A 27431-nucleotide genomic window follows, 5' to 3' on the forward strand; every position below is an offset into this window, starting at 1 on the left:
TGGATATGATATTTTTTATGTGTTCAGTTCAGATCAGTTCACTTCAGTCACTCAGTCGTGTCTGACTCTTTGCAACCCCATGAATTGCAGCACGCCAGACCTCCCTGTCCATTACCAACTCCTGGAGTTCACTCAAACTCACGTCCATCGAGTCAGTGATGCCATCCAGCCATCTCATCCTCTGTTGTCCCCTTTTCCTCCTGCCCCCAATCCCTCCCATCAGAGTCTTTTCCAATGAGTCAACTCTTCGCATGAGGTGGCCAAAGTACTGGAGTTTCAGCTTTAGCATCATTCCTTCCAAAGAACACCCAGGGCTGATCTCCTTTAGGATGGACTGGTTGGATCTCCTTGCAGTCCAAGGGACTCTCAAGAGTCTTCTCCAACACCACAGTTCAAAAGCATCAATTCTTCAGCGCTCAGCTTTCTTCACAATCCAACTCTCACATCCATACATGACCACTGGAAAAACCATAGCCTTGACTAGACGGCCCTTTGTTGGCAAAGTAATGTCTCTGCTTTTGAATATGCTATCTAGGTTGGTCATAACTTTCCTTCCAAGGAGTAGGCGTCTTTTAGTTTCATGGCTGCAATCACCATCTGCAGTGATTTTGGAGCCCCCAAAAATAAAGTCAGATGCTGTTTCCACTGTTTCCGCATCGATTTGCCATCAAGTGATGGGACCAAATGCCATGATCTTCATTTTCTGAATGTTGAGCTTTAAGCCAACTTTTTCACTCTCCTCTTTCACTTTCATCAAGAGGCTTTTTAGTTCCTCTTCACTTTCTCCCATAAGAGTGGTGTCATCTGCATACCTGAGGTTATTGATATTTCTCCTGGCAATCTTGATTCCAGCTTGTGCTTCTTCCCACCCAGCATTTCTCATGATATACTTTGCATATAAATTAAATAAGCAGGGTGACAATATACAGCCTTGACATACTCCTTTTCCTATTTGGAACCAGTCTGTTGTTCCATGTCCAGTTCTAACTGTTGCTTCCTGACCTGCCTATAGGTTTCTCAAGAGGCAGGTCAGGCGGTCTGCTATTCCCATCTCTTTCAGAATTTTCCACAGTTTATTGTGATGCACACAGTCAAAGGCTTTGGCATAGTCAATAAAGCAGAAATAGATGTTTTTCTGGAACTGAAGACTGCCAACCCAGAATCCTTTATCTAATGAAATGTCTTTTAGGAATAAGAGAAAATCAAGACATTTTCAAATGAAGGAAAACTACAGAATCTGTCATCAGCAGACCTATCCTAAATGAATGTCTAAAGGAAGTTCCCTAAACAGAAAGGGAATGATTCAAGAAAGAACCTTTGAACATCAGGATGGGAGAACGAACATAGTAGGAAAAATATGGGTACATATAGTAGGCTGTCCTCTCAAGATTTCCCAGTTTTGTTTGATAGTTGAAGCAGAAATTATGATGTTGATGTGTTTCTAAATATGTTTGGAAGAATTATTTAATGTAGTTATAAACAGGGGAAGCTAAAGAGATATAAAGGGAGGTAAATTTTCTGTACTTCACTGGAATAGGTAAAATAATACCAGTAGACTAATATTTTATATTTTATCAGTTTTATATATGTATAAAGTAAGCATTATATATTTTTAATACTTGTATAGTAATATATACTATATAATATATATTTAAGTTATATGTTTAATGAATATACATATATTAAATATATATGTAAAACTGTAATTAAGCATTGTAAATGAATAAAAATGAATTTCTTTAGAGAAATCTTTCTGCCACAGGAATGCTGAAAAAGGAAAACAAAAAGTAGAGAACAGACAAAAGCAACAACAAAATGGCAGTCTTAAGTCCTAAAATATCAGGAATTTCATTTAAAGCACAAGGTCTAAATATTAAAAGGCACATTGGCAATGTGGATTAAAAAACATAACCTAACTAGATACAGTTCTACAAAAAACTCACTTCAAACATAATGATATAATAGATTGAAAACAAAATGATGGGAAAAGATGTTTTATGTAAACATTAATCAGAAAACAGCAGGAATGGCTATTTTAATGTTGTATAGAGTAGACTTAAAAGCAAAATTACCAGAGTCAGGGAAGGGCATTGTTTGATGATAAAACGATCAATCTACCAAGAGGACGTAATAATGATAAATATGCATGCCCCAGAAAAGACCTGAAACCTATGAAGCAAGAACTGATAAAATTGAAAGGAAGAATAGTCTAACCTGCAGTTTTAAGTCTAGATGATAATGCTCGTTTTTCAGCAATTGGTAGTATAACTAGATAGAAAATCAGCAAAGATACAGAAGAACTCAAAACCATCATCAGCTTTCTCATGGATTCTTATCTGTTTCTGAGCAAAATCTCTGTGTTCAGTGTGTATTTTTACTTTGATTCTTGAATACTGGTGGTGGAGGTCATTTGGGCACAGCAGCCTCTCTTCTTACCAGGTATATAGGCAGAAAGGTGAGGTATTTAGACATTACAGTCTGTAGCTCCTTTAAGTTGTTTTAACCTGCTTCCCTGGTGACTCAGTGGTAAGAAATCCACCTTCAGTGCAGGAGATCCAGGTTCGATCCCTGGTCTGGGACAATCCCTTGGAGAAGGAAATGACAGCCCACTCCAGTATTCTTTCCTGGAGAATTCCATGGACAGAGGAGCCTGGCGGGCTACAGGGGTTGAAAGTCCAGGGGTTGAGAAAGAATCAGACACTACTTGGCAACTAAACAACAACAGGCTTGACTGTGAGAGATGATGTTAATTTTGATTTATTGATCCTTTCTTCAGCAAAAAGAAATGGAAGCATTTCCCCCTTATATTAGTTTCCTAGGGCTGCTATAACAGATTACCACAAACTTGGTGGCTTGAAAAAACAAAAGTTTATTCTCTCACAATTTTGGCAGCTAGAAGTCTGAGACCAAGGTCCTCACAGGGCCATATTCCCTTCAGAGTCTCTGGAATCCTCCCTTGTCTCTTCCTAGCTTCTGGCAGTTCCCTGGAGCCCTTGGCATTCTTTGGCTTGTAGCTACATCAGCCCAGTCTCTGCCTCCATCTTCACATGACCTTCTCTGCATCCTTTCCTCCTGTTACAAGAACACCAGTTGCTGGATTTAGAGCTCACCATAATCCAATATGACCTCACCATAACTAACACAAAATTTACAAATGTGCACCCTCCCTATTTCCAAATTTGGTCATATGCTGAGGCTTTGGGTGACCATGAACTTGAGGGAGGGGGCACTATTCAACTCATTGCACACTGCTAGTAATTTTTCTGTTTTTTTGTTTGTTTTGCAAAGTGGTGAGCATTTCAAACAGATGTAGCTAATCCTGTAATCCTGCATCATGTCTTCTGGCAAAAATAGTTTTATTTATAAGGATCAGCTGAGCAGTTACCTAGAGGACTGTATTAACTGCTGTGGTCTTATCAGCCTGGGGTGACTCTCATTAGGACTTGTGTGTCACTTTGTTAAATGTCATTTTTATTGATTGAAGATTTGGTTCATATGAGATGGTGATGAAAGGGAACTATTTTGTTCTCACTCCTTCCTGTTAGCAAATCAGTCTTTCTTGTTCTTGGATCTAACTTGACAAAAGAATTGAATCTTGCATGCCAGCATATACTGTGAGCAACTTTAATCAGAATTTAGACTGCCATTTGGTACATCATAACCCAGCATGCAGAGAACCACCTGAAGCAGTGCCATGCAAGAATCCCCAAGCAAGAAATTTAATGTAGGAGAGAGTGGCCATTCTGTGGGATAACAGCACAGTTATAAATGCTTTCATCTCTGCTTTGGTGAATTCTGGGTGATTATGCTACTTTTATACAATAATAAACACACCAAGCAGATTCTGTTGTAATGGCTGTCAGATTCCAGATAGTCCTGGAAAGGATGCTGTGGTATGAAGTCATTATTTTCAGATGTAGTTCTTCTCATTTATAGCTTGCCCATTTGTAATCAATAAAAGTTTAACAGTGTAACATAAAGCAGTTAAGGGCATGGAAATAACTTTGACCTTGCAGTGGAATGAAGGATAGCCAGTGGCTTGGTCTTGGACAGTTTTTAAGTACATGAAAATGCTTTGAAGAAAACATGAAGTTCTGCTCACAAGTTGTTTTCTTGGAAAACAGTAACATACTGTTTTCCAGTCAGCGTGTTAATTATGCTTGAAGAAAACATGGTTCTTTTAGGTTCTGCCACTTAGATCTGGGCCTTTGACAAGGAAAAGGAAAACTTAGATTTGATGTTGGCTCACACAGTAAAGAATCCGCCTGCAATGCAGGAGACCTGGTTTCAATCCCTGGGTTGAGAAGATCCCCTGGAGAAGGGAATGTCATACCCACTCCTGTATTCTTGTCTAGAGAATCCCATGGGCAGAGGAGCCTGGTGGGCTACAGTCCATGAGAATGAAAAGAGTTGAACATGTCTGAGCAACTCACACTTTGAAAGAAAAAACAAAACTGAAATAAGAAGCACTGTTCAGTTCAGTTCAGTCACTCATTCATGTCCGACTCTTTGCGACCCCATGAATTGCAGCACGCCAGGCCTCCCTGTCCATCACCAACTCCCAGAGTTCACCCAGACTTACGTCCATCGAGTCGGTGATGCCATCCAGCCATCTCATCCTCTGTTGTTCCCTTCTCCTCCTGCCCCCAATCCCTCCCAGCATCAGAGTCTTTTCCAATGAGTCAACTCTTTGCATGAGGTGGCCAAAGTACTGGAGTTTCAGCTTTAGCATCATTCCTTCCAAAGAAATCCCAGGGCTGATCTCCTCTAGAATGGACTGGTTGGATGTCCTTGCAGTCCAAAGGGACTCTCAAGAGTCTTCTCCAACACCACAGTTCAAAAGCATCAATTCTTTGGTGTTCAGCTTTCTTCACAGTTCAACTCTTACATGCATACATGACCACTGGAAAAACCATAGCCTTGACTAGATGGACCTTTGTTGGCAAAGTAACATCTCTGCTTTTTATTATGCTGTCTAGGTTGGTCAAAACTTTCCTTCCAAGGAGTAAGCGTCTTTTAATTTCATGCCTGCAATCACCATTTGCAGTGATTTTAGAGCCCCCCAAAATAAAGTCTGACACTGTTTCCACTGTTTCCCCATCTATTTTCCATGAAGTGATGGGACTAGATGCCATGATCCTCGTTTTCTGAATGTTGAGCTTTAAGCCAACTTTTTCACTCTCCTCTTTCACTTTCATCAAGAGGCTTCCTCTTCACTTTCTGCCGTAAGGGTGGTGTCATCTGCATATCTGAGGTTATTGATATTTCTCCCGGCATTCTTGATTCTAGCTTGTGCTTCTTCCAGCCCAGCGTTTCTCATGATGTACTCTGCGTATGAGTTAAATAAGCAGGGTGACAATATACAGCCTTGACGTACTCCTTTTCCTATTTGGAACCAGTCTGTTGTTCCATGTCTGTTGTTCTAACTGTTGCTTCCTGACCTGCATATAGGTTTCTCAAGAGGCAGGTCAGGTGGTCTGGTATTCCCATTGCTTTCAGAATTTTCCACATCTGTATCATTAGTTGTTTTTGTGTAACAAAGGAAAAGCAAAAAACTCTTATCCCTCTCAGACTTCCCAGATGTGGTTCTGGTTTGTAGGAGTTTACTGGTAGCTCTCAGATACTCTTTGCATGGCTAACGTAATCATGAGGCTTTTGACCCTGGCAACTAAAACTTTACAACGTTCATTTCTATTGCAGTTTTTCCTAAGCCCTCCTTAGAAGAAATAGTCTTACATCTTGGCTTGCTCTTTCTGGCTTCAGTTCTCATTATAGTGGAAACCATCGTTCAGTTTCCTATACTCTTGGTCTCTAAGGTCTGGAACCAGGCTGTCTCAGGGTGAATCCTCATTCTGACACTTGCTTAATCTCAGAAGTTGTTATGGAAATCATGTAAGTTAATACTTGCAAAATACTTCGAGCCCTACTTGGTTCATAATAAAGTGAAAGTGAAAGTGAAGTCGCTCAGTCGTGTCTGACTCTTTGCAACCCCATAGACTGTAGCCTACCAGGCTCCTCTGTCCATGGGATTTTCCAGGCAGTAGTTCATAATAAGCACTATATAAATGTTTTTGAAAAAGATAAACTACATTCTTTGTCTTGATTGTGATGGTGGTTATATGATTATAGGACTTCCTTGGTGGCTCAGACGGTAAAGTGTCTGTCTACAATGTGGGAGACCTGGGTTCAAAAACTGAAAACTCATTATAAGTGTGCATTTAAACGTTGTAGAAGTATAAATTTATATAAATTATACCTCAGTAAACCTGACCTAAAATTTTTTGGAGAGAAAAATTATATCTATTTATTCAGCTAGGAAAGGGTTTATAAGGTGTTGCATAGTAGGATTTTAAAAACATAACTCAAAAAGGCTTGCCAGTCTAGGTCTGCAGGCCAGTTATAATTCAGGATAAATTTGCCTGTCAGCATGAGAAGCTGATGGAAGAGATGTTGCCAGGCAGCCTATTAGTCATCTAGGAAGGAAACCCTGTAGGGGTTTGGGTTGTTTAAGATAGTCACAGAGTTCACCAAAGAGTGGGAACTTGAGCTGGACCTCAGAGGATATAGGATTTGGAAGGCATTCGAGAAGGTGCATGGGTGCAGATGCAAGACCCAGGGACAGAAAAGCATGTGCCCCATTTAGGCAACTGAGAGAGAGCTGGCTGGATTAAAATAAATGCTCTGTGGATGGAGAAGGGAATGGCTACCCACTCCAGTATTCTTGCCTGGAGGATTCCCATGGACAGCGGACCCTGGTGGACTATAGTCCGTGGTGTTGCAAAAAGTCATACATGATTGAGTGATTAACACATACTCTCTCTCTCTCTTTCTCTCTCTCTGACCTTGGAAGGGCAGTTGTACTATCTGAACTAATGAGTTCTCTTCTTTTCATCCACAGAAAGGCCCCCCTTCTGGGAAAGACCGGGTGAAGAAAGGTGGATCCTACATGTGCCATAAAGTAAGTCGAGTCACTAATCTCTGCTTTGGTGTTCTAACAGCAGGTGTATGGATCAATTGTAATCATTAACCCCCAAATGTCCCATCCATGTCTATTAATACATCTCCATCAAAGCAAGAAAAAAAAGAAGTTTGGGCACAGGCATGGCAATAAGTGATGCAAGAAGCAGAGGTTATAAATGGTCTGTTGTCAACCATATTCCATCTGTTGTATTGTGACCCTTTAAGAGATCTTTGTTGTCGCACGAATCTGGGTGGACTGTATACCTTTTCCATCATGGAAGTCTGGAACCACACCCTTAATTTATTTGAGGCTTCAGATATTTTTTTGGCTTCTCTATTGCTATTAAGGTAAGGATTATAGATGGAGGGTAGATAGTGGTATATCAAAATGGAAATATCCCAAGTGTTCTTGGGATATAGAATGTGCTTTGTAGAATAAAGATTAATCTCAGAGAATGCTTTTTCTCTTTGGGCTGTAATGTCAGTGTCAGAGACAGTTGTTCTTGGCTAGTAGAAGTGACTCAGTGTTTCATGAGTAGCCTTTTTTAAGGAGTTCAGAAATTGAATAGCACGCCTCTCCCTTTTTTTCTTTAAATCATGTATTTTTAGTGTCTCCAGCACTTCAACTTCTGTCTTTCTATCCCTATGCAAAGATGGCATTTCGCAGATTGTTCCTCCAAGAAGCATCCTATGATAATTCAGTCAGTCTAGGCAGTTAGAGACTTAAAATACCCTGTAATGGCTCCAAATTAAGTTATTAATTTGATAATGGAGGCATTGTCAAACTTTGCCTTAAAATAATGGTTCTCAAACTTTATTGAACATTAGAATCATCTGGGATCTATAAAAGGTACTGACGCCTGTTTCCTCACTCACCTCATCCTGATTTGATTTTTCTGTATTATGACCTGGGCATCAGGATTTTAAAGCTCTCGAGGTGATCATAACATATATCAAAGTTTGGGAACCACTGGCCTAAAAAGACTCTGTTTAAATTATGTGTATGAGAGAGTTCATAGGTATGTGTGCCTTCTTCCTTTCTTAGAATTTTTAATATAATCATTTAGATGGAATTTCATAGAGTTGACTCAAACTATGCTTTACACCTACCTTTATAACAAGATGTAGACAAATTTATCTTTAAAATTCTAATTTTAATTTTAAATTAAAAGCATTGTCCTAGGCCATTCGAGTAGTTTAAAATGTTCATATACCCATCTGTCTGTAGTCCCAGATTTTCTTTTTCTCTGATTCAAGCTGTTACCGCAGGTGTATCTGAATCCTCTTGCTGGGGAACCAGACTTCCATGAAAAACAGGTGAATCTCTTTTCGCACAGCAGTAGTTCAAAACTCTAGTTGCCACCAGTTATGTCTCTGACATATGGCACTTTTCTTAATTGATAATCCATTTACTCTATAAGAATTGAGGACCAGAAGATTTTTTCTTCACAGATAAGTGGAGCAAATGAAACTTGTAAAACACATTTCAAGTATGAACACCAAAATATTCCAGTGCCATACATATAAATGTGCCTATTTTACCATTTCATTTTGCTTGCTTATTTTAAATGTTTTAAATTTTTATAAGCTTCTTAGTTTATGCTTTTAAAATATCTTTTAACCTAATACATGTTTTTAATAAATACAGTTACATGGCAGAGTTGATTTTTGTATATTTGTGTTGTGTAGCCTTGTTAAACTCATTTGTATTAGTAATGTTTTTGTAGATTCTATTGTATTTTCTACATAAATGGTTATACCAATTGGGAGTATAGACAGTTTTACTTCTTCCTTTTTAATTTGGATATCTTTTATTACTTTCTCTTGCTGTATTTCTCTCTGGCTAGAACCTCCAGTATATTGTTGAATAGGAGTGATAAGTACAAACAGTCTTACCTAATTTTTGATCTTAGAGGAAAGACATTCAGCTTTTTAGAATTAGCTATGATATAAGCTATAGTGTTTTCAAAGCTGCCCTTTACCAGCTTGAGCAACTTTCCTTCTAGTCTTAGATTTTTGAGAGTTTTTAGCAGAAATGGATGTGGATTCTGCCAGATGTTTCTTTGAAGCTATTGAGATGTTTATGTGGTTTTTGTTTTTTAGTCTGTTAATATGGTGAATTTATTTGTTTGTTATTGATTAATCTTTGGGAGTTTGTGTCTTTCAAGGAATTTATCCATTTCATCTGAATTAATGAATTTATTCACATAATCTTTGCATTTGCACTTGCTGTTTAGACCATTTACATTTAACATTATTATTGTTATGGTTGGGTTTAAATTTGCCATCTTGAGATTTGTTTTTCTCTTTGTCTCATCTGTTCTTTTCCATTTGCTCTCTCTCTTGTTTTTTAAACTTTTTTGGATTAAGTTTTTTAATCACTTCATTGTCTCTTCTTTGGCTTATTAGCTTTGTTTTAAAATTTTTGTGGTTGATTTAGAGTTTATATTACACATCTGTAACTTTTCTTAGTCACCCTGAAGGATAAGTTTTAATTTAGTCAGGATCAGAGGGGTGGAGAGAGTGTTCTAGAAGAGAGAATAGCAGAGAGAATAACTGAGTGGGAACCACAAGATTTTTCAGAGAGAAGTGGCACCTCTAGGATCTCAGTCAAATTAATTGTAAATGATGTAGGTATGTAACCTCAGTCTGGTTATTTTGGTGAGGTCAAGGAAATAGCACAGTGTTGATTGTGAATTACTTTCAGAGTGCTGCTTCTTTCCACTAGGTTAAGAGTGACAGCTTTAACTGCCACTAGGTATAGGAAGTGCATTAAACTGTGGAGTCTAGAATTAGATCTGGGTTGGAATTCTGTAACTTCTCTTTGCTAGTCTTTACCTGTAACTTTAAACAAATTACTTAACCTTTCTAAGTCTCAGTTTTCACATATGTAAAATGTGCATCATAATTGCAGCTACTATAAGGTTTTTATGAGGAACAAATGTACCGAACAAAAGTATAGGCACACATGCCTAGCTCATGGTAAAGACTCAGTAAGTTAGTTGCTGCTAATACCATCATTCTTTGTTTTTTTTTTTTTTTTAAAACAACAAAAATTTATGTTCTCACAGTTCTGGAGGCTAGAAGTCCAAGATTCAGGTGTTACCAATCTGTTTTCTTGAGGTCTCACTCCTTGGTTCAAAGATGGCAGCCTTCTGTCTGTGTTCTTGCAAGGTCTCTCCTCCGTGCACGCAGGGCTCTTCTTTCCCAATCTCCTCTTCTTACAAGAATGCCACTGAGATTGAATGAAGGCCCATCCTAACAGCTTACTTTTAATGTAATTATCACCTTAAAGTCCCACTTCCAAACAGTCACATTCTGAGGTACCAGGGGTTAGGGCTTCATACATAAGAACTTGGAGGACATAATTATTTCCAAACAGTGCCACCATTCTTAATCATCATCTTTATTAAAATTGTCTCCCCTCCATCTTCTCTTCTGAATAAAGAACCAGCAAAAGAACTACTAACTAGATAGGCAGAATTCTGGAAATAATTCTTATGGCAAAGGTGAAAATCAGTAAAAGAAAGAAAATCAATAAAAAGAAGAATGGTTAATTCATTTTGCAAAAAAAATCACCTTAATTAGAAGGTGACTTATTTTTGATCATTATCAGGGGCAGTCTGCATGACTAAAGTAAGTCACTGATGATTATTTCTGATTTTTTGAGAGTCCGTCCAAAGTATGGCTTCAGTAAGGTAAGAGAGCACAGAAAGAACAACTGTGAGTCAACATGGTGTTAAGAGCACAGATTCTAGAATGGGATTGAAAAAGCTATAATCCTAGATTCATGATTATAAGCCATGTGATCTTAGGAACACCATTGCCATACTTGTGCCTCATTTTTTCCTTGTATATATGATGCACGTATAATAATACCTACCTCAGGGTTATTAGGGAGAAGGCAATGGCAACCCACTCCAGTACTCTTGCCTGGAAAATCCTGTGGGTGGCAGAGCCTGGTAGGCTGCAGTCCATGGGGTCGCTAAGAGTCGGACACGGCTGAGCGACTTCACTTTCACTTTTCACTTTCATGCATTGGAGAAGGAAATGGCAGCCCACTCCTGTACTCTTGCCTGGAGAATCCCAGGGATGGGGGAGCCTGGTTGGCTTCCATCTATGGAATCGCACAGAGTCGGACACGACTGAAGCGACTTAGCAGCAGCAGCAGCAGGGTTATTAGAAGGATTAAGTCACTTAATACATGTGAAGATTTTAGAACAGTTCACATAGTAAGTACTCAAGAAATATTAGTTGTTTTTGAAGTTGTTAGATTAATTCCCATGACATCTTTAGCCCAACCCACAACATTGAGGAAATTCTTACTTGCTGCCTCCACAACCCCATCATTTTACACCAAGATTACTAGCAAAAGGAGTTGATCAAGTGTATTGACAAGGGCAGTGGATGGGAAATTGAGAGACCTGGGTTCTACTGTGTCATTTTTCTATAACCATTTTTTTCCTAATGAGCTACAGATACCTCAAAACTATTCTTTATACCTAAACCTCTTCCTCTCATGAAAGCCATGTTGCCATCCCACTTGACTCCAGTGCCCCAAGGCTAGTAAGCCATTATCTTAAATGGATTGTTCTTGAATCCAGGCTCACGTGCTGAGTGCAGCTATCCAGATCAATTCCACACAGTAATTAGCTATTTTGATGAAATGGGGCTAAAACAGGTCCTCACCACTACCTCTGTTCTTAATTAATAAAATGACCTATATTTTAGCCACTCAAAGTCCTAACATCATTAATAACCATTTTTGGTGCTAAAAGTAGAGTTGGAAAAAAAGAAAGAGCAATGAGGACATATGAAATCAGGCCATTTTCCTCTTTAATTATGTATTTCATTAGTTGTCCATTATTGGAATTTAAAATGAAGTACTTATATTAATAAGTGTTTGCTGAGTGAATGAATACATTTAAAATGCAATGATAATGTGAATTGACTGTTGTCTCATGTGATCGTCCTGACCTTTTCAACAGTAACTTGTAGTAAGACTTGCTTTGTAGGGTTTAGTTCGTTATCATTTAGGTAAATGGAAGAGTTTAGGTATTGCTGTGATCCAGTGAAAGAGTAGCTCTTTTTATCACTTATTTTAAGCTTTTTTTGTTATGTAAGCAAAACATTTTCTTTCCATAAAAATTAGAAAATAAATAATAAACATAAAAATGAAAAAAATAATTTACCTTGCTTTTTAAAGAGTATATTGATAGTATTCTACTCAACTTTTTGGTGCAGTTTTAATTTTTCTTCCCCAAATGGAATTATGCTGTATGTACCAGGGTCTTCAAGTATGGCTATAAGCAAAATCTCTTATACATCATAAGTGTCTTTTCTGACCACAGTGTTCCAGGCAGGCACACTTTGTTACAGTTGCTACAGCCTGTATTTTGTGGCATATGAACACCTAATTTTAAAATAATTTGTCATATAATCTGAGAGATAAGTTACATATAGAACTGTGCCATTCAACAAAGACCTAACCCTAACCTGAACCCTAATGCTTGTCACCAGAGATAGTGCCTCACCTTTCCCATTTATATAGCAAATAATTTTCCTATTTATGTATCAAATGCATGCATGCTAAGTTGCTGCAGTCATGTCCAATTCTTTGGAACCCTATGGACTGTAGCCCACCAGGCTCCTTGGTCCAAGGGATTCTCCAAGCAAGAATACTGGTGTGGATTGCCATGCCCTTCTCCAGGGCATCTTCCCAACCTAGGGATTTAACCCATGTCTCCTGTGCCTCCTGCATTGCAGGCGGATTCTTTACTGCTGAGTCACTGGAGGAGCCGAAAAAGTAAAGTAAAAGTCGCTCAGTCCGACTCCTTGTGACCCCATGGACTGTAGCCTGCCAGTTCCTCTGTTCATGGAATTTTCCAAGCAAGAATACTGGAGTGCGTTTCCATTCCCTTCTCCAGGGGGTCTTCCTGACCCAGGAGTTGAATCCGAGTCTCTTGCATTGCAGGCAGATTCTTTTTCATTTGAGCTACCAGGGAAGCCCAGCAAATACATAACTGTTCAGATGCTGGCAAGAGAATTTTCATCTTTACAACATAAGATATCTAAGGCCTACAGGAAAGCTAATGAGTGCTTTTGTTTTAGTTAGGAAGTGGGTTAACCCAAAGAAGTCAGATAAGACAGGCAAAGTGAGTTCCTTTAATTAACAGCATTGGGTTCATTATAAAGTAACAGTTAAAATAATCTCCACGTCTACCACTTAACTTTTTCATGTAAAGATAAGATGAAGCATTTTGACATTATCCCATTAGTAGACCCATTTTGGAGAAGGCAGTGGCAACCCACTACAGTACTCTTGCCTGGAAAATCCCATGGACAGAGGAGCCTGGTAGGCTGCAGTCCATGGGGTTGCTAAGAGTCGGACATGACTGAGCGACTTCACTTTCTCTTTTCACTTTCATGCATTGGAGAAGGAAATGGCAACCCACTCCAGTGTTCTTGCCTGGAGAATCCCAGGGACGGGGGAGCCTGGTGGGCCTATGTCTGTGGGGTTGCACAGAGTTGGACACGACTGAAGTGACTTAGCAGCAGCAGCAGCAGCAGACCCATTTTATCAATGGAGCAGATTCAGAAAAGCTTTGCCTAAGGTTAAATAGCTAATGAGTCTTGAATTTTGCCTTTTTGGGTGGGTAAATCAGCAAAATGTCACAGTTCTCATCTGTGTCAAGCCCAACCTCTTTCTGGTTAGAAGACTGCCTTTAAAGTAACTCCATCCTATTTACCCACCCGTGCTTCCTGCTTTTTATCATTTTTCCTCTCTGTACCAGTCGTTGGAATTCTCATTCTGTAAATCTCTAGGCGGCTTAGCGCCCATCGTGCCTCCTCAGAGGGACCTTCTCAGGCCACCTTATCTAAGTAGCACCTAGTCATGCCTAGTCCTCTCTCCCTATTTAACTTTCTTTCAAGCTGACCGCTGCCAGAAACACTCTTGAATTTATCGATTTATTTATTGTCTGACTATTTACTCTCTGTTGAATATAAGTGAAAGTGGAGAGTGAAAATTTGGCTTAAAGCTCTACATTCAGAAAATGAAGATCATGGCATCCGGTCCCATCACTTCATGGGAAATAGATGGGGAAACAGTGCCAGACTTTATTTTTTTGACTCCAAAATCACTACAGATGGTGACTGCAGCCATGAAATTAAAAGACGCTTACTCCTTGGAAGGAAAGTTATGACCAACCTAGACAGCATATTCAAAAGCAGAGACATTACTTTGCCAACAAAGATCCGTCTACTTAAGGCTATGGTTTTTCCTGTGGTCGTGTATGGATGTGAGAGTTGGACTGTGAAGAAGGCTGAGTGCCAAATAATTGATGCTTTTGAACTGTGGTGTTGGGGAAGACTCTTGAGAGTCTCTTGGACTGCAAGGAGATCCAACCAGTCCATTCTGAAGGAGATCAGCCCTGGGATTTCTTTGGAAGGAATGATGCTAAAGCTGAAACTCCAGTACTTTGGCCACCTCATGTGAAGAGTTGACTCATTGGGAAAGACTGATGCTGGGAGGGATTGGGGGCAGGAGGAGAAGTGGATGACAGAGGATGAGATGGCTGGATGGCATCCCTGACTGGATGGACGTGAGTCTGAGTGAACTCCGGGAGTTGGTGATGGACAGGGAGGCCTAGCCTGCTGCGATTCATGGGGTCTCAAAGAGTCGGACATGACTAAGCGAGTGAACTGAACTGAATATAAGTCAGCTTCATGATAACAGGTACATTATCAACAGAAAATTGGATTAAAGATTTACTGAACATGGCCCCGCCCATCAGAACAAGACCCAGTATCCCTCTCAGTCAGTCTATCCCATCAGGAAGCTTCAATAATAAGCCTCTATCCTTCTCCATCAGAGTGCAGACAGACTGAAAACCACAGTCACAGAAAACTAACCAATCTAATCACATGGACCACAGCCTTGTCTAACTCAGTGAAACTATGGGCCATGCCGTGTAGGGCCACCCAAGATGGATGGGTCATGATGGAGAGTGCTGACAAAATGTGGTCTATTGTAGAAGGAAATGGCAAACCACTTCAGTATTCCTGCCTTGAGAACCCCATGAACAGTATGAAAAGGCAAAAAGATAGGACACTGAAAGATAAACTCCCCAGGTCGGGAGGTGCCCAATATGCTACTGGAGATGAATGAAAAAATAACTCCAGAAAGAATGAAGGGATGGAGCCAAAGCAATAACAACACCCAGTTGTGGATGTGACTGGTGGTGGAAGCAAGGTCTGATGCTATGAAGAGCAATACTGCATAGGAACCTGGAATGCTAGGTCCATGAATCAAGGCAAATTGGAAGTGATCAAACAGGAGATGGCAAGAGTGAACTTCAACATTTTAAGAATCAGCAAACTGAAATGGACTTGAATTAACTCAGATGACCATTATATCTACTACTGTGGGCAAGAATACCTTAGAAGAAATGGTGTAGCCCTCATAGTAAACAAAAGAGTCTGAAATGCAATACTTGGATGGAGTCTCAAAAACAACAGAATGATCTCTGTTCGTTTAAAAGGACAACCATTCAATATTAATGGTAATCCAAGTCAGTGCCCTGTCCAGTAATGCTGAAGAAGCCAAAGATGTCCTTTTCATTATAGGGGACTGGAATGCAAAAGTAGGAAGTCAAGACCTACCTGGAGTAACAGGCAAATTTGGCCTTGGAGTACAGAATTAAGCAGGGGAAAGGCTAACAGAGTTCTGCCAAGAGAATGCACTGGTCATAGCAAACACCCTCTTCCAACAACACAAGAGAAGACTCAACACATGGACATCACCAGATGATCAATACCAAAATCAGATTGATTATATTCTTTGCAGCCAAAGATGGAGAAGCTCTCTACAGTCAGCAAAAAGAAGACCGGCAGCTGACTTGGCTGAGATTTCGTGGCTCAGATCATGAACTCCTTATTGCCAAATTCAGAGTTAAATTGAAGAAAGTAGGGAAAACCACTAGACCATTCAGGTATGACCTAAATCAAATCCTTAACAATTTTACAGTGGAAGTGAGAAATAGATTCAAGGGACTAGATCTGATAGACAGAGTGCCTGAAGAACTATGGACAGAGATTCGTGACATTGTACAGGAGACAGGGAGCAAGACCATCCCCAAGAAAAAGAAATGCAAAAAAGCAAAATGGTTGTCTGAAGAGGCCTTACAAATAGCTGTGAAAAGAAGAGAAGCCAAAGCGAAGGAGAAAAGGAAAGATATAAGCATCTGAATGCCGAGTTCCAAAGAATAGCAAGGAGAGATAAGAAAGCCTTCCTCAGTGATCAGTGCAAAGAAATAGAGGAAAACAATAGAACGGGAAAGACTACAGATCTCTTCAAGAAAATTAGAGATACCAGGGGAACATTTCATGCAAAGATGGGCTCAATAAAGGACAGAAATGGTAGGGACCTAACAGAAGCAGAAGATATTAAGAAGAGGTGGCAAGAATACACAGAAGAACTATACAAAAAAGATCTTCATGACCCAGATAACCACAATGGTGTGGTCATTCACCTAGAGCCAGACATCCTGGAATGTGAAGTCAAGTGGGCCTTAGGAAGCATCACTATGAACAAAGTGGAGGTGATGGAATTCCAGTTGAGCTATTTCAGATCCTAAAAGATGATGCTGTGAAAGTGCTGCACTCAATATGTCAGCAAATCTGGAAAACTCAGCATGGCCACAGGACTAGGAAAGGTCAGTTTTCATTCCAGTCCCTAAGAAAGGCAATGCCAAAGAATGCTCAAACTACCACACAATTGCACTCATCTCCCATGCTAGTAAAGTAATGCTCAAAATTCTCCAAGCCATGCTTGAACAGTACATGAACCGTGAACTTCCATATGTCCAAGCTGGATTTAGAAAAAGCAGAGGAACCAGAGATCAAATTGCCAACATCTGCTGGATCATCGAAAAAGCAGGAGAGTTCCAGAAAACATCTATTTCTGCTTTATTGACTATGCCAAAGCCTTTGACTATGTGGATCACAAATAAACTGTGGAAAATTCTAAGAGAGATGGGAATACCAGACCACCTGACCTGCCTCTTGAGAAACCAATATGCAGGTCAGGAAGCAACAGTTAGAACTGGACATGGAACAACAGACTGGTTCCAAATAGGAAAAGGGGTACTTCAAGGCTGTTTATTGTCACTGTGCTCATCTAACATATATGCAGAGTACATTGTGAGAAACGCTGGGCTGAATGAAGCACAAGCCGTAATCAAGATTGCTGGGAGAAATATCAATAACCTCAGATATGCAGATGACACCATCCTTATGGCAGAAAGTGAAGAAGAACTAAAGAGCCTCTTGATGAAAGTGAAAGAGGAAAGTGAAAAAGTTGGCTTAACCTCAACATTCAGAAAACTTAGATCATGGCATCTGGTCCCATCACTTCATGGCAGATAGATGGGGAAACAGTGGCAGACTTTTTTGGGGGCTCCAAAATCATTGCAGATGGTGACTGCAGCCATGAAATTAAAAGACACTTACTCCTTGGAAGGAAAGTTTTGACCAACCTAGACAGCATATTAAAAAGCAGAGACATTACTTTGCCTACAAAGGTCCGTCTAGTCAAGGCTATGGTTTTTCCAGTAGTCATGTACAGATGTGAGAGTTGGACTAGAATGAGTACCGAAGAATTGATGCTTTTGAACTGTGGCGTTAGAGAAAACTCTTGAGAGTCCCTTGGACTGCAAGGAGATCCAACCAGTCCATCCTAAAAGAGATCAGTCCTGAGTGTTCATTGGAAGAACTGATGTTGAAGCTGAAACTCCAGTACTTTGGCTACCTGATGCAAAGAGGTAACTCATTTGAAAAGACCCTGATGCTGGGAAAGATTGAAGGCAGGAGGGAAAGTGGACAACAGGGGATGAGATGGTTGTATGGCATCACCAAGTTGATGGACATGAATTTGAGTAAACTCCAGGAGTTGGTGATGAACAGGGAAGCCTGGTGTGCTGTAGTCCATGAGGTTGCAACGAGTCAGACACAACTGAGCGACTGAACTGAACTGAACTGTCTTGTTCTGCATTGTATCCCTCTTGCCTATAATAGCATCTAGCGTGTGGTAAACTGTCAAATATTTAATGAATAAATAAACTGTGCTCTGATGCCATCAGCCTATGGCTTTGCTGTTCTTTTCACTTACCTGAATTTTTCCATTTTCATGCCTCTGACATCATTGTTTTCTCCACTTAATATACCTTCTTTCCTCCTTTCTAAGTCCTGTAAATCAGTGCTACTTAATCTGTAGCTCATGGGCCGATAGCATGAACAGCGCCCACAGGCTGGTTAGAAATGCAGGTTCCTGGACCCCAGACCAGTCTTACTGAATTGGAATCTCTGTGTTTGTGACCTGGAAACAGATATTTAAATGAGTTCTCCAGGTATTCTTCTATATCCTCAAGTCAGAAGTTGTTATTATTTAGTCACTAAGTCGTGTCCAACTCTTTTGCAACCCCTGGACTATAGCCTGACAGGCTCCTCTGTCCATGGGATTTATAAGGCAAGAATACTGGAGTGAATTGCCATTTCCTTCTCCAAGGGATCTTCCTGACTCAGGGATCGAACCTGCCTCTCCTGCATTGGCAGACAGGTCCTTTATCACTGAGCCACTTGGGAAGCCCAGGTCAGAAGACCTCAGATAAGTCCCACTCTGACCAAGTTCTGCTTTCCAAAAATCATTCCTAAAAACATAGACATCCACAAGCAACCATTTCTTCCCCTGAGTTAGTAATAGCCCCAGATTCTTTTAACCCCAGCCTGTTTTGTCTTTTAGATGTGTAATCATTGTTTCCTCAACCAGCCTGTGACTCCAGCCAGACAGTATACGCTGAAGGCTCAGGAGACGCTTGACTGGTTTTTTTTGTCATGTGTGGTACAGTTTCGGAACATGACTGCCTCCCCCTGAACTGCATTCTTGCTTCAGTGTGGAATCCACCACAGACAGTGGTAGCATGGGGCCCTGCATTATCCACAGGATCTTGATTCTAGAAATCCCAAAGCTTTTGCTTCACAGCAGCCCAAAGAGTAAGCCCTGCATATACCAGAGCTTCTGCTGTGTCTTCCTGCATGGTCACCTCTAGTCAGTTTGGAGCCTCCATTGCATCCCAGTCACAGGTCGTAGCAGGTGCCATCAATTTTTTCATTATTTCAAGCATACTTTTTATTCATTGTCCCTCTGCCTGCCTGAATATTGGTAATAGTGTTATATTCCTCGCTGGTGGTGGGGAAAATGAGAAAATTGGTTGCTATTGTTTCACTATCTATAAAAGAAAAGCATGTCTTTTTTTTTCTTTCTTTTCTGTGGTAGAAGTGCTCCAGAGAAGTGCTCCAATTTCTTTGTCAGCTTTTAGAGATAATTTTTATGAAGATTAGAAACATTCAACTTTTGTGAGAGAAAGGAGAATAATAAGAATTAAGGGGGTCGGGAACCACTTCTGTCATGCTGACCTATTTTCCCCTCCACAAATTATCTCTCCTTCATGAGTTCCAGAGTATACACTAAATGATTCTTTGCTCAGTTTCTTTAACCAGCAGCAGGGACTTTAATTTCACAGGGTTCACTCAGAGTTGATGCTTTTCAAACATTGGGTACCTAGTTTATTTTCATTCTCTGTTATTTTGGATTAAAGCATAATCTTTGGACCTAAGAGTTCCTTGCATGGTTATTTTTGGAAGATGGAAGTTTTTGAAGTGTTTAAATCAACTCATCTTGTGGTTATTCACTGAATATCTAGTAGGTGGCCAGGAATATGTTAGGCTTTCTTATTTGTGAGTATCTGTGCACATGCAGGAGAATTTATCAGGGGTGGGAAAGAAGCATGAGATGTGATACATTTCCATCTTGCTAGGGAAGCAAGTATACCACAGTTAGATCTGGGTTTGAATTCTACTTCTTTGAACAAATGTGTCATCTAGGGTAACTCATGTAGTTCCTCTGTGCTAGTATAATCAAATGTGAATAAAGATATGTGATGAAGGTGCCTTGAACTGTGCTTGGAGAACTTGATGTCTGTATGTGTTTGTGTGTATGTATATATATATCATAGTCTGTGCTTATAAAACAATACAAAACAAATCCCCCACACAAAAATATATAGCTTTATGAGTTATTGTGATTTAAACACCAAAAGCAATGTGTTAAGAAAAGTGTTTTTCACAGCGTTTCCTACTCTTGATGTTCCTGGGTTTGCAATTTAATTTTTGCCAACTTGCTGTATATTAAGTAGTATCTTAATGTTGTTCTTAATTAATATTGTCTTAATTGCCATTTAGCTTTATTACTTGGTTTCATGGCAAATACTATTCTAAATGTAAAGATAACTTTTCAAATTATAAAAGTAATACTTATTATCAGAAATTTAAAACTCCACTGCCTGAAGGCTTCCCTCATAGCTCAGTCAGTAAAGAACCTGCCTGCAAGGCAGAAGACCCAGATTCAATTCCTGGGTTGAGAAGAACCCCTGAAGAAGGAAATGATAACCCACTCCAGTATTCTTGCCTAGAGAATCCCATGGACAGAGAAGCCTGGCAGGCTACAGTCCACAGAATCTCAAAGAGTCGGACACGACTGAGTGACTCACACAGACACCATTCAGATTCTGGTGCATTTTGAATCTTTCAATCTGTTTTTCTTTGGCATACATGATGATCTAGATTGAGATCACACTACATATAAGGTTTCGTATCCTAACTTTTTCATGTAACATTGTATCCTGAGACATTCCTGTGTCATTAAATGTTCCATGAAAACATGCCTTTGAGTGGCTACTTACTAGTCCAACTTCTGGATGTGCCACAACTTAAGTAACCAGTACTTGTTTCATGGTTTTTGACTATTCTAAGTAATGTTGACAGCAACATCTTTGTATTATATTTGTGTCAAGTTTATAATGTAAAGGACATTGGTGAGCTCTAAATGTGGTACCTTTTTTGAAACCTACATATTCCATGTGCATGGGGTGGGTGCCTATAGGCGAGGCACTGTTTACAAGTTGGCATAACTCTCCATAGCTGGTACTTGGTTACCACATGAATCTGACAGTTGAGAGCCTTCAATCTCGAGTCCAAGAGCACTCACCTGTCTGGTTCTCTCTGCAAAGTCCTATTGCTACAGGTATCGCTGTGCTGCTCGAAGCCAGAACACACCTGACAGCTCTGCTTCGAATCTGGGATTCCGTTGTGCAGCTGACCACCTGCCCACCACAGGCTAAGAGCCAAAAAGAGCCTTCCCGAACCCGAGAAGTCGTGTCTACTCTGCACGCGGCTTCCCTCAGAAGGCTGAACAACCTGCTGTGAAGAATTCCCACCCCAAGGTGGGTCACATACCTGCCCAGTGGCCAAAGGAACCATATGGCAAGACCAAATCGCTGACCTGCATCAGCATGTGCGCTTTATTGTGTGATGTGTTTCATGTTTTACTTTTGAGAGTGTTTTAAAGAGGAAGGAGGTGGAGGGCATCCTGAGCTAGGCTTCAGGAGGCCTGTGTTCTACCCAGGGTCTGCCCATTTGGATAGACCCCAGGGTCCCACTCTTGACCTTCCTGGGCCTCAGTGAGTTCATCTGTCCAGTGAGGGGATGCACAGCATGATGTCTGAGGCTCACTGCCGACTCGCAGATCCTCTGGATATATTAGATTCTATTGTGATTTCATAGTGAGAATTTATGACAGATGATTTTTTAGCTATATTTTCCCCATTTGTGAACCTTGGGTGATACTAATCATGTAAAATAGTTGTTCTCTTATGTATTATTTTCAGAAAAGAATGGGGTGGGGTGGTGGGGATGAGTCTTTATATTCATACTGCACTTTGCTTTTTCGAGGAAATCAGTGTCTTTACATTGTTATGACGAATCCCACTTGGGCCAGCGATGGCACACTCAAGTTCAGCCATCGGAACACGCAGGAATGTCTGTGGGGTGACTCTACTGTGCTTTATCTTTTAACATTAAGTGCCTTTGGTTTGGGGGGCAGCTGTAAGCCCTATTTTCCCCCTCTCCCCAAAGCCTTCGGTGAATGTGAACTGTGTGCCACACAGAGAAGCCTGTTTAATTCTAGATGTAGGACAAAAGGAGCAGGAGCCTTGAATCAACTATTTTCAAGGTATCTAGTATTTTGTAATAGGGAAGTAGGAAATCCTGTTGTCTGTGGAGTATCCCATGCTTTGGATCATGCACTATGTCGAATAAACTGGTATCTGCTAAATCAGCCTTCCCTCTCATTGGTTCCTTTTCTATTTCACTCTATTAATGTCTTCTTTTTAAAAAATGACTTTGTGCTATGTGAGATGTACATGTTTTTTATGTAAAAAGTTTTTTAGATATACATGTGTTTTGTTTGCTAGAACTTCCACATCGATTAGCTGCTTGGTAACTTTGATATGGGAATAATTTGTGGGAGTGTTTATTCCAAAACACAAGGCTGCATTATGCCAGAAACCTCATTATGACCTTGCTTCTTCATCCTCAGTGGATGAGACAAAGTCAAGTGACTTTGACTCCAAAGTACAGTGACTCCATCCTGTAAAAACTGACAGGTGCTTCACAGGCAGGGAAAGCACCATGTTTCACAGTGATGGCTTCCAACCAGAGATCTCTGTCATCAGGATCCCAGCCTGATGCCCCATTCTTTGAAGACCTCAAATTCATTTCTAGTCTATCGTTTGAAAGGAAAGGCTCATCTTGAGGTTGGTTATTCAAAAACTAAGTCAAATAATATTCTGAAGGGTTCAGCCAACTCTTGACTCCAACTTCTGTGCCTAGCCTCTTAATGTTAAAACGTTTATCTTGAAAAATAGTCATGTTGCTGGGATGTTTGTCCACATTTGTTAATCTGTCGCTTTGTGGATATAAAATGTTTCTTTACAGACTTTCATCAAGTGATGATTAATTCAGGCAAAACAAACAAAAAGCATTTGCTTCATTAAAAAAGCTAATAGAGGAAATAAGGTATTTTATTCTTGAAGTCACCACTAGTCAAGCACAGTTTTTGTTTTTACTTATTACCTCCCACCTGCTTGGATTTTTCACATGGTTGTACTTCTAGTGTGTATATTTTAGATTCTTCTCTTGGTAATTAATGTTATATGGCATAAATATTTTGAGGTGTGTTTTGGCTTAGTCTTTAGAATTGCATTTTTAGCAGTAGCAGAATGTTAAAAAGCATTAAAACAAAATCCTAACAAATCCTTCATTTAAGAACCACACTTCCAAGTTACTAGGGCTTCCCTGATAGCTCAGTTGGTAAAGAATCCACCTGCAATGCAGAAGACCCTGGTTTGATTCCTGGGTCTGGAAGGTCCCCTTGAGAAGGGACAGGCTATCCACTCCCACATTCTGACTTTCACTCACTGACTCCAAGTTACCAGCTACAGAGTGCACCAGACTACAGACAGCCATGGCCACTATGCTTTATAAAACTGTATGTTGATTTATGAACAGACCAAGATTGTAGTATAATAACTGCAGCTTTAATTCCGTATATGCGTTCCTGAAATGCCTCACCTTCTGCAAAATCACAACTGAAAAATAGGGAGTGAAAGGGAAAAATAAAGGTGGGGCAGACAACTCTAATCTTAAGGAACCTTGTAACCAAAGCACTAACAGAAATAGTAACTATCCTGTAACTATCAGTTAAACTTGCACTCACATTTGTAGGCAGCATCACAACCCGTCAGTCTTTTGCTGCCTTAAGCCGTGGGGTTCCTCCATCTTTCTTCTCCAAGATGTAAATTTTTAATCACATTTACTTTTAAAAATTATTATCATTTATTTTTATTTTTTACTGCGCTGGGTCTTCATTGCTATACTCGGGCGGTGAGTGGAGCCTGCGCTTTGTTGTGGTGGGCGGGGCTTCGGGGCTTCTCATCGCAGTGGCTTCTCTGGTTACTAGACCACAGGCTCTCGTGCCCATCCAGTAGTTGTTGTTCATGGACTCAGCAGTTGTGGTGAACTGGCTCAGCTTCCCCTTGGCATATGGACTCCAGCATTGGCAGGTGGGCTCTCAACCACTGGACGACGGGGGACGTCTGGCATTTGCTCTTTAACAGACCACTTAGGTCAGAATTAAAGATCTGATTGTGGTTTAGACTTCTGCATCAGTCTCTTTAAGATTGGTGGGAGTGTGGGAAGCAGTATTTTTGTAGTATCTTCATTTGAACGCTCAGATTTTCGGAGTTTAATTAACATAGGGCAAATTTTAGCAATTTTGAAGCCACTAAATAAACCACTTTTTGTGCTTCCGTTGGATTAAAAAATAATTTTTTGTTTGAGATCTTCACATACTGCTTTAGTTTTCTATTAAATTGCAAGAAAGTTTACCCCAATTGTTTCAAAACACATTTCAAATAACACACACCCCAACATGACTTTTATAATCTACCATCTTCCAATTTCTGTTTACTAATCACTTACGAGCTATCTCTGCTTCTAAGAAATATTCATCGTTGCAGAGCAGACTGCTTGGCTGATGTGTCAATACCAGTATTGAAAATTCTGCTTTTGTTGTTGTTTTTGTTTTTTTCCCTCAGGAGTTCATATATTGGGTCTATGTTTCTAGTTCAGTTTTTTGTTCCTTTGAAGCATAGGGGAATTTTAAGATTTGCTCTCAAATCTGCTTTGGTCCTGAATTCTGCTGCTGCTGCTTCTAAGTCACTTCAGTCGTGTCCAACTCTGTGTGACCCCATAGACGGCAGCCCACCAGGCTCCCCGTCCCTGGGATTCTCCAGGCAAGAACACTGGAGTGGGTTGCCATTTCCTTCTCCAATGCATAAAAGTAAAAAGTGAAAGTGAAGTCGCTCAGTCGTGTCCGACTCTTAGCGACCCCATGGACTGCAGCCCATCAGGTTCCTCCGTCCACGGGATTCTCCAGGCAAGAGTACTGGAGTGGGATGCCATTGCCTTCTCCAACCTTAATTTGTTTTCAGGGATACACATGAAGGATTGAGTTAGGAGCAAGTCTTATCTTCTTTTTAAAGCTTTGTAAACATGTTTAGAAGGTGGTAGGTGAAGGGGGGCTATGGTTGTCGTGATCAAGAGTGGCATTTCTTTATTGGAAAACATCAAATTACATGGAGGCCTCAAACTCTGTGTGGTTCAGCCTACAACTTAAAGTGAAATACAGACCTGCATCAATGTAGACACTGTGTTTTCTTCATTTACCCCTCCCTCCCCACCTTTTTTTTTTTTTTTTTGACAAAGTATCCCTATTGTCCATATGACCCTTTAGGAAAAGAAGAAATCAAAGATTCAGAGATGCTATATGCTTTAGTAAGTGTTGATTTGGGCTGGGATGGTGTGGGGTAGTAGCTCCAAGCTAATGTGTCGGTTAATTCTGTTTTCCACTGGATTCTAGGCCCGTTGCTGATCAGCTTTTCAAAACAGATCGTGTTGTCAAGCTACAGATAGAATTGTTGTATGTGGTAAAGTCTGTAGTTGACTTAATGAAAGGAGTATTTTGGGGGGAGAAAAGAACATGGAAATATGATGTTTTCTGTTCTGAGACTTCAGGAATTTCATACAAGAGACTAGGATAGGATTTATCTTTTCTTTATAAAATGATATTTTGCTTGCATTTCTTCCTCCTCCTCTCTAACAAATACTTACCTTACTGTTGGCAATATTTCTCATCAGGGAGTTAACTTGCAGGCTGGCTATTAGGCAGTCACAGGAGGTGCAGAGTCTGGCTCTTGTGGGAACAGGGGCCATGTGAGAAGCGGTGCCCATTCTTAATGTGCTGTCACCGCTCTGCCCTCCTGTGACTGCCATACAGAAACGTGAGCCCAAATTTGCTGGATCGTCCAGTTTCTGAGGGTACCTGACTATGTGCATTTTCATGTGAAGTCTGAGTTTTTAACATTGGCAACTAAATTCAGATTTTTAAAAAAACAAATACTGTAGGACCTAATAAATTACTTCTGTGCCCAGATTCAGCCTGTGGGGTGCCACTTGTCAACTGAAATTATGAAAAGTTGATTCATTTCATGCAGCAAAAAAATCTCATATATTTCTTTCTGAAAAAAGACTGATCAAGCAAGTAACATACCAGTTAGAAATGTCCAAGTGTGAGAAAGGGCAGTGGTTTGCCCCAGGTCATCATCTTATCTAGAAATGCCTTAGGACAGTGGTCCCAAATCTTTTTGGCAACAGGAACCAGTTTTGAGGAAGACAGTTTTTCCCCAGATGGAAGTGAGGGGGCAGAGATGGTTTTGGAATGATTTAAATACATTACATTTATTATGCTGCTGCTGATCTGACAGGAGGTGGAGCTCAGGCAGTAATGCAAGCAATGGGGAACAGCTGTAAATAGAGATGAAACTTCGCTTACTGAGCCGCTGATCACCTCTTATTGTGTGGCCCAGTTCCTAACAGATCTGTGGCCCCAAGGTTGGGGACCCCTGCCTTAGGAAACTCCTCTCCATCCCCACCCCACCTAAAATCACCTAACAGCCACAGACAATCTCAGCAGTGCTATCAACAATTCATTTTCATTAACTTTGGCACTTATTAATAAGTGTTCAGACTAATATCAGAGAATAGAAGAAATGTCAGTTTCTTAACTATTGGTTTCATGTATTAAAATTTAATTGTCTGTAAAACAAACTACCCCAGAGTAGGCCTTGTTTTTATAGGTTTTGCCAGAATCAGTCATACTCTTAGTGAAAAGCTGGCCTTGGTTGTTTCATGTGCTTGAAACACCGTGGAAATTATTAACTCCAGGAGCCTCAGATGGAGCACTGGCCGCAGGCCAGAACTCCTTCCTTCCTCTGACTCTTGTGTTTAGACCATTAAGCAGGAGTTTAATTAATTTTTTGATTAAGCAGAATCATTACAGATAATATTCAGGTAGACTGTAAAATGAGAAAGGCCCTTTTCTGAAGCTTGTCCTATTTAGGATTGGAAAGTTGGAGGGATTAGCACCAAGGGGGTGGAATTTTTCAGCTTCAGATCAGATTCTAATCTGCCCCCAAATGGTAATTGACCCCGCAGTCACCATTATGAGAAAGCTGGTTGGACCTTTGGAATTAGTCACCATTGTCAGAAAAAAAGGCGATTCCATTTCAGGGTCATTGAAGGTCGGGTAGGGTTCTGTCCCACGCCTGGGTCTGGGCCATGCTTGACAAACTCCTTGTTTTCTTTGCTGAGGAAATGGAAGGCCGATCAGAGTAACCCTTTTCCAGCATGTCAGTTTGGCACCTCATCGGGGTAACATTAGTAGCTCTGAATCAACAGTTACGGGGAAAGTGAAACCAGCTGACAATCAATCAGGGGACCAGAGATAAGCTTTCCTTGTCAGGTGGTGCTGATCAAAGGTTCACCTGCGTTTAGTCTGGTGCCTGTGAAGAGGGGCCTTTTGTGATTGCTTTTCTGAAGGCCACAGTTTTTCTCTGCTCCAGACAGAGAACTTGTCAAATGAAATTTAATTTCTTTACTTTTAAATGACATGGAAG

The 27431-nt window shown here is 40.4% G+C and overlaps 1 protein-coding gene across 3 annotated transcripts in view; it reads left to right on the top strand.

Moving 5' to 3' along the window:
• The window catches only part of SUMF1 (sulfatase modifying factor 1), a 93809-nt gene extending 71617 nt beyond the window's left edge, over positions 1 to 22192 (top strand). For all 3 annotated transcript variants that reach the window (XM_055558766.1, XM_055558767.1, XM_055558769.1), the window contains 2 exons: positions 6899 to 6958; positions 21087 to 22192. In XM_055558766.1, the coding sequence (XP_055414741.1) occupies positions 6899 to 6958; positions 21087 to 21197 (171 nt within the window). In that variant the 3' untranslated portion in view covers positions 21198 to 22192. The remainder of the gene's footprint in view (positions 1 to 6898; positions 6959 to 21086) is intronic.
• Positions 22193 to 27431: the final 5239 nt, after the last annotated feature.

Source organism: Bubalus kerabau, chromosome 20, assembly GCF_029407905.1.
Source record: "Bubalus kerabau isolate K-KA32 ecotype Philippines breed swamp buffalo chromosome 20, PCC_UOA_SB_1v2, whole genome shotgun sequence".
NCBI classification, from domain to species: domain Eukaryota; kingdom Metazoa; phylum Chordata; class Mammalia; order Artiodactyla; family Bovidae; genus Bubalus; species Bubalus kerabau.